The 7066-nt window shown below is 62.6% G+C and overlaps 1 protein-coding gene across 3 annotated transcripts; it reads left to right on the top strand.

Moving 5' to 3' along the window:
* Positions 1 to 344: 344 nt before the first annotated feature.
* On the top strand, positions 345 to 6096 carry LOC128783128 (maestro heat-like repeat-containing protein family member 7). Of its 3 annotated transcripts, none has more exons than XM_053933716.1 (16): positions 345 to 503; positions 620 to 866; positions 1288 to 1352; positions 1462 to 1611; positions 1795 to 1943; positions 2266 to 2413; positions 2658 to 2845; positions 2933 to 3070; positions 3340 to 3454; positions 3628 to 3768; positions 3963 to 4139; positions 4273 to 4428; positions 4589 to 4690; positions 5057 to 5159; positions 5432 to 5488; positions 5779 to 6096. In XM_053933716.1, the coding sequence occupies exons 4-16, from the start codon at positions 1510 to 1512 to the stop codon at positions 5976 to 5978; spliced, it is 1776 nt and encodes a 591-aa protein (XP_053789691.1). In that variant the 5' UTR covers positions 345 to 503; positions 620 to 866; positions 1288 to 1352; positions 1462 to 1509; the 3' UTR covers positions 5979 to 6096. The 3 variants fall into 3 exon arrangements, with proteins under 3 accessions (XP_053789691.1, XP_053789690.1, XP_053789692.1); XM_053933715.1 differs by having other exon boundaries at positions 620 to 919; XM_053933717.1 differs by lacking the exon at positions 620 to 866.
* The last annotated feature ends 970 nt before the right edge of the window (positions 6097 to 7066 follow it).

Below are 7066 nucleotides of genomic sequence, written 5' to 3'. Positions count from 1 at the left end.
CCCTTCCCAGCGCGGCTGCGTCAGCAGCCCTGGGGGCTCCTTCTGCTGCCCTGAGCCCCCAGAGCAGGGCAGCGTTTGCTGATGGTTTCAGCCGTTCCTAAAGACCCTGTTGGGCTCTTTTAGACACTTGGGGTGAGGAATTCCTTCCAACCTGAGCCACTTTGGGTGGGCTGGGGGCAGCCCCAGGGCAGGGGGCGGTGTGTGCAGGGGCCCTTTGTGACACGGTGCAGCATGGTCACCATGTCATGGAACGGGACAGCGTGTCCAAGGGCCCTTTGTGACATGGAGTGACACAGGAGCTGGCGGTGAGAAGACCATGCCACAGTGCCCGGGGTACGCGACGGGACAGGACAGGACAGAGCAGTGCCGTGAGGAGCCCCCACACAGCACACTCGTTCGTGTCTGACCCGGAGCTTTTCCCAGGCGTTATTCCTGCAGCTGACCTTGAGGCCAGACCACAGCACTTGGTGACCTGTGGCCTTCCCGAGGCTTCTCTTCTGCAGGTGCCCTTGAGGGCAGACCGTGGGACTTGGTGCCCTGGAGGCATCTCCCATCCCTGCCACCAGTGCCCTCGAGGCCAGACCACAATCTTTGACAGAGTCTCCTGTCCTTCTGGCAGGAGCCTTCGAGACCAGAGTGCAGGACTTGCTGTCCTGTAGCCTTCCTGAGGCTTCTCTCTTGAAGGTGCCTTCCAGGCACGACTGCAGGACTTGCTGACTCGGAGCTTTTCCGAGGCATCTCTCCTGCAAGTAGCCACAAATCCAATCACTGCCATGGAGCAGAGACCCCTGAGAGTGCCCAAGCTGGCCTGGGTGGAGGAGGAGGAAGAAGTCCTGGGAGCTGCCCCAGTAGAGGAGATCGCAGAGGTGGTGCCATTTGAGCCACTGCAGGAGGATGAGTGGCAGAGCTGGGCTACAGGGTTGGTGCCTGCAGCCAGCTTGGTGCCATTGCATCCCACTGCATCCCATCCCACTGCATCCCATTGCATCCCATCCCATGGCATCCCATGGCATCCCATGGCACCCCATGGCATCCCATGGCATCCCATCCCATCCCATCCCATCCCATCCCATCCCATCCCATCCCATCCCATCCCATCCCATCCCATCCCCTGGGGACATGCCCACGGACAGGATGAAAGAGGGGCCGGGTAGACACCCCGCAGCAGCTGTGCTCCATCCCCTGGGGCATCCCGGGGCTGTCCCTGCCCGGGGAGCGCAGGGCTGGGCTGTGTTCTCTGGCCTCTCCCGCAGCCCCTCAGCTCTGGCTGCCCTCGCTCTTTGCCAGATGCAGCCGTGGACCGCACACAAGAGCAGGACCCCGCCCGTGGCCTCTTCCGCAGAACAGCGCAGGTACCTGCAGCCATCCCCACCTGGGCTGGGCCTACTGTCAGCGCTCAGCCGAGCAGCGCGCTTGGAGCATTCCGTGGAACATCCCTGGCTTCCTGCCCTTCTCCTACAGCTGGTTTGCAAATTCATCAAGAGGATTCGGGAGGAAGAGACCAGCACCATGGGCACAGGGCTCAGAGCATATTCGCACATCTTCAAAACCAAGACCTGTGCTGCCCTGCTGGATATGCTCGTAGAGGAGGGGTTTTGCAATCCAAAGCAAGTAAGCAGCCTGTGGCCAGGCTTTGATCCTCCCAGGAATTGCTTGGCCTCCCATGCCACGCCTGCTGGTCACTGGAAGCCTTTGAGGCCATGGCAGTGTGGTGGCAAGGGAAGCACTTCTCTGGGGAAGCTGGGGACATTCCTCCCTCTGGCAGCTTTCCAAGTCTCCCCGTGCCTTCTCCAGGTGCCCGCCATGGTGAGGTACATCCACCAGTGGCTCATGGCCAATCAGTTTGCTGAGCAGAGGCTGAACAGCGCCCTGCTGGATCTCACCAAAGAACAGCCTGCTGATGTTGTAATGACACTCCTGCGTGTGGCCCCATCCTGTGACAGGTACGGGGCCACCTGCCCAGAGGGCTCAGGGTTCCCCAGCCCATCAGCCTGTACAGCCTGTCCCAGGTGTCTGACCAACAGAGCGTCCCCAGGGCCCTCTGGCTGCTCCCTTTGCCAGCCCTGGCATGTCAGCCCCCGAGCCTGCTGCCATGCTCCCTCGCTGCCCCTCAGGGGCCTGTCCCCACAGGCCTGGGCTGACTGGGTGCTGCTGGTGAGGGGCAGTGGGCAGAGGCAGAGCTGGCAGCCAGCTCAGGTCCCCGCTGCTGCCCAGGCCACGGTGCTGTGTCCCAGACCCCCCTGAGACACAGCTCTAACCCCGCAGAGCTGCTTTCACCATGTGGAAGAGCATCATGTGCTCGCCCAGGACTGCGGAGCCGGTGCAGCTGATACTCCTCGATGTGCTGGGGAATTGGCCAGAGCACAGCATGTGCACCTCTGATGGGGACAAAACGGGTGTCTTTGTCCTGGCTGTGAGTTTCTGCAACTGGCCTTTGCTGGCCCCAAGGCCACCTGTCCAGCAGCTCTCCATCCTCCTTCCCCCACTGCATCTCCCTGCCTCAGGCGCTGGGCTGAAACCTGGCCTCGGGGCAGCTTCAGTGGCACCAGGCCCGCTGCTCCCCCTGCATCTCTCCGGGCCTCTCCCTCCCGTGCTCGGGCCCTGCCACACGGACACCTCGGCACTGAGCGCTGTCTCGGGGGCTTTGTCCTTTGCAGGCAACTGTGGTGATGTGGAAGATCCTCCAGGTGCCCTGTGTCCCACAGATGGTGACGGTGTATTTCCCCCGCCTATTGGTGCATCTGCTCTTCCAAGTGTTCTTCAGCACTCTGGATATGCCAGAGGAGGTCGATACCTTCTGGAAGGGATGCCAGCAGCAATATGGCCTTGCCACCAGCCCCAACAGGTGCTCCATCCCACTCCTCTGTCCCTGCCACATCCCTGGGCAGGAGCCAGTGCTCCCAGCGTGACCTGGGCTTTGCTCTGCACACAGGTTTGCAGTGCGGACCCTGAAGTCCCTGCTCTGCCAAATGCAGCACGAGGATGTGGTGGTGGCAATGCAACGCAAGTGTGGCTGGGACATGCTGCTGTGTGCTGACACCCACCACTATGCCGTGGGTCTGCTGGCCAGGTGAGATCCCCTTCTCCCCTCTGACATTTGTGCTCTGTGCCTGGGGTGCCCCACACAGTCCCCGTGGTCATGGGCCAGAGGGCCTTGTCACCGAGGGACAGCCAAACAGACTGGAAAAGGCTGGGAGAGGAGGGTGCCCACAAGGAGCCGCCTCCCAAATAGCCCAGGGCCCCTTGCAGGATGCTGCAGAAAGACCAGACCTCTGTGAGTCTGTCCTGGGAGAGGTTTGTCCCCCAGCCCAAAGTCTTGGTTACTTTTTTTCCTGCCAGGGAGATATCCTCTGTCTCCATCCCCTTGTGCTCCCGCATCGCTCGCTACCTGCTCCGGCTGCTCAGCACACAGGAGCCACGCTGGGAGCTGCCCGCCCTGGCGTTCCTTGTGAAGGTGAGCCTGATGGCCAGCGCTGCCTCGCTCAGCTGCCTCCCAGCTCTCTGCCCTCTCGTAGCCGCAGCTGCCTGGGATGGGTGCCTGCGCCCTGTGCTGCTGCCTGGGCCCAGCCTTGTGCAGTTCTGGGCTCCTGACGGCCGAGTCCCCTGTCACTGCCCTGTGCCTTTCAGGTCCTCGAGTGCCTGAACTTGAGTGAACACGGTGCTAACCGAGTCCTGCAAATCTTGTCAAGGCACCTGAGGAGCGAGTGCAAGGACAGGCGTCACCTGGCACTCAGGGCCCTTCTCAAGCTCATTGATGATCCGGCAATGGTGAGAAGGGGGCAGCGGCTAAGGCTGCGCTTGGGAATGCAGTCAGTTGGGCTTGGCTGGGCTTTGGGCGCTGGGGCAGCTGCTCCCAGCTCTCCTGTCTCCTGCTTCAGCTGCCCAAGTGCTTTGGAACAGGTCTTTGGCCTCTAGGCCCTGTGGCAGCAGGATGGCGTTTCACAAACTTGTGTTCCGCACAGAGGGAAAAAATGTGGAGCCTGACTGAAAGTCTTGTGGAGCTCCTGTGGGACACAGATGGAGAGATAGTTAGCATGACAGTCATGCTCCTCAGCTTTATCTTCTGGGACAAAGACACGCTGATAGCCAGCCCCATTGCACTGCAGCTGGTAGAGGTGCTCCTGCCACTCTTTGACCACGTAAGGCTCGCTGCCTCCAGCCACAGCCACTGGCTGCTGCCCGGACGCTTTGTGCCCTGTGGATTTGCAGGCCTGAGCCAAGCTGAGCCCCATGCAGCTGATGCTGAGGTCTTTTTTTCTTCCTTTCATGCAGGACAATAGCCAGGTGCAGCTGCTCTCCATACTGCTCTTCCAAGCATTGCTGTCTCTTCCACTGGAAAAGGACGAAAAGGTCCAGAAGACACACGTGCACCAGAGCCTGCTGCCACTCTTCTTCCACTGCCATGATGAGAATCGGCGTGTGGCAGAGGTGAGGCCACGTGGGCTCACGGAGCCCACGCCCGGAGGGGGCTCAGCTGCCTCCTGCCCTGGTGCCTGGTGGGCTGCAGCCTCCTCCAGGCCTTGGCACAGGGACACAGGTCCTGCGCCCTGGGCTGTGAGGCCATCTCCGCGTCTCTGCTGCTCTCCAGGCTTCTCAGGAAATGCTGCTTTGTGTGGCCCAGTTCTTGAAGAGGAGGGACCTTGAAAAAGTTGTGAGGAACAAGAAGCTGTGGAAATTCACCGAGTGCCTGGTAAGGATGGCCTGGAAGTGCCAGCCTCAGGCTGGAGAAGCCCCCTGAGCACGGTGCTCAGTGTGCGGGGCTGGCAGCTGTGCCCCTGCCCGCTGCCGCAGCCAGAGGCGGCGCGGGCTCTTCTCCAGACTCCTGTGGGCCCGAGCCGGGGCCGATGGAGCCCCGGCCCGGCGGGGCTGCGGGGCGCGGCGGCCCCGCGGCTCCCCGGGTAGCAGCCGGCCCTCTGCCCCCTCCAGAGCCCGGCGCCAGCGGCTGCTGGCCGCGCCTCAGGGCGGTGCAGGAAGGGGAGGCCGGGGCTGGGCGCAGGGAGCGCCCGGCCCAGGGCCTGAGCCCGCGCCAACCCTTCCCTCCTGCCGCTCTCTCCAGCTGGCAGACGACAGGAGCAGAGCGGCCGAGCACCTGCGCCGGGCCCTGCCCTACCTGGAGAGCCCACAGGAGCCCCTGCGAGAGGCGGCCATCAGGTTCCTGGGTGAGCCGCGAGCCCGGGCTCCCTCCCCTCCCCGCCGCAGCTCGGCCCCAGCCCCGCCTGCTGCCCCGGCAGCGCCATCCGGGCCCGGCGGGGTGGAGCCCCGCCTGGCCTGGGCACTGCTGCCGCCCTCTGCTAGCCGTGCCCTTGGGCGGCAGCGTGCGGCAAGGGCCCGGCTGAGCCCTGCCGGGCCAGGAGGCCGTGTGGCCACGGGGCTGGCAGCGCCGCTATCAGGGAGCTGTGCCGCTGGGCCGTGACAGACTCTGTGTTGCCAGGGATTGCCGGGCGGCAGCTGAGGGGAAAGAAGGAAGAGCTCCAGCTCATCTGTGAGGGTGAGTGAGGGCAGCGGGCTGTCAGCGGGGGCTGGCGGGGGGAGCTGCAAGCCGTGCCCCAGCTGCGCAGGGCTCTGCTCCCTGTGTGGACGAGGGGCGGCGTGGGCAGAGCACACAGAGATTTCAGGGCCACCTGGGGGGGTCGTGGCCAGCAGCTTGGGGCTGATCCCGTTGGTCCCTGCTCCCTGCTGGCCGTGGCCGGAGCCGGCTGGGATGGCCCTGGCACGGAGGTGTCCTCCGGTCCCCTCAGATCCGGGATCTGACCGTGGCTCTGTTCCTCTCTCTTTCAGCCCTTGAAAGCATGGCAAATGACATCAGCATCGCTGTTGGAAGCCTGGCAATTCAAACTTTTTACATCCTCCAGGCAGTAGAGAGAGCTCGATATTCCATCTTCGACAGGCTGCATGATCAGCTCTGCAGGGCATGGAGGACACGGCCTCGTCTGTTGGGGCTTGGCTGGCTGCGCTGCTGGAGCTCTGCAGAGAGCTGATCCCAGAGGTTCTGTCTGCTGGGGCCACCTAAGCCAGCAGGAATGTTTCATTTTTTCAAGATTTTCTTTCCTTCTTTTCGTTTTTCTTTAGCATATAAATATAGGATGTGTTGTAATAGACAGACTCCCAGGATCTTTCTTTTGCTGCCCAGGCTCTGCAGGGCATAGGGGAAGAGGGAGCAAAGGGTGCCTGGGCTCAGCAAGCTGCCCAGGTGTGCAGGGTTGCAGGGAAAATGGCCAGAAGGCCCTTGGCCTTTGGTGGTTCTGCTGAAACCTTTGTGCTGCCAACAGAGCCAGTGGGCAGGGGCCGGAGTTCCAGGGATCCCTGTGAGACCGGTGCCTGGAGATGGCCACAAGGCCTGTCCCAGGCAGGAACCACCATCTGTGTCCTCCTGCCCGTGTGTTGCTGGCTGGATTGCTGAGGGCTCTGAGGTGCCTCTCGATGGGGCTCCTCGGGAGCTCCTGTGGGGCTGCGACACTGCTGCCAGGCAGGTTGGCCGGGCTGAGGGAGACCCTGAGGGGACGGGGCCACCAAGGGATGAGGGGCTGCGAAAGCCCTGACAGGACAAGGCAGTGGGAAGGCACGGGGGGGATGTGGGAGGGAGTGGGTAACGTTGGCTCAGGGAGGGATGTGGGTTGGAGCCAAAGAGACCACTCAGCCCGATGTTCATGGGGCAAACAGAGAGCGTTTGTTCTCAAGCCCTTCCTTCTAAAGGGCCTTTGAAAAAGCCAGTCTGGATAATTTCACTGGTTGATCTCTGCAGCCCTTCAGATTCTGGCCTGTGAAATGCCTGCAGCCTTGGCAGAGATGTGATGGGCGAGGCCCCTGTCAGTCAAAGCAGGGGCTGGTCCATTCACCCAGTACAAGCCAGCCTACACTGTGACACACGGCAACAGAGTGCCAGGCACAGCTGCGGGTGCTCCCCATGAACCTCAGCTCTGGGACCCCTGTCTGCCCCAAGCTTCAGGGCTGCAGTGGGAGCCTGGCTGGTCTCTGCCCTGGGGCCATCCTGCAGGGACAGCTGCAAACAGGGAGCATTCCCTTACCTCCAAGAGCCAAGCCAGGGCTGCAGGGCAGCTGCTCCAGC

The sequence above is a fragment of the Vidua chalybeata genome, unplaced genomic scaffold, assembly GCF_026979565.1.
Source record: "Vidua chalybeata isolate OUT-0048 unplaced genomic scaffold, bVidCha1 merged haplotype W_reject_16, whole genome shotgun sequence".
NCBI lineage: Eukaryota > Metazoa > Chordata > Aves > Passeriformes > Viduidae > Vidua > Vidua chalybeata.
Note: the sequence above shows the minus strand (reverse complement) of the source record. Positions and strands in the feature narration are given on the sequence as shown.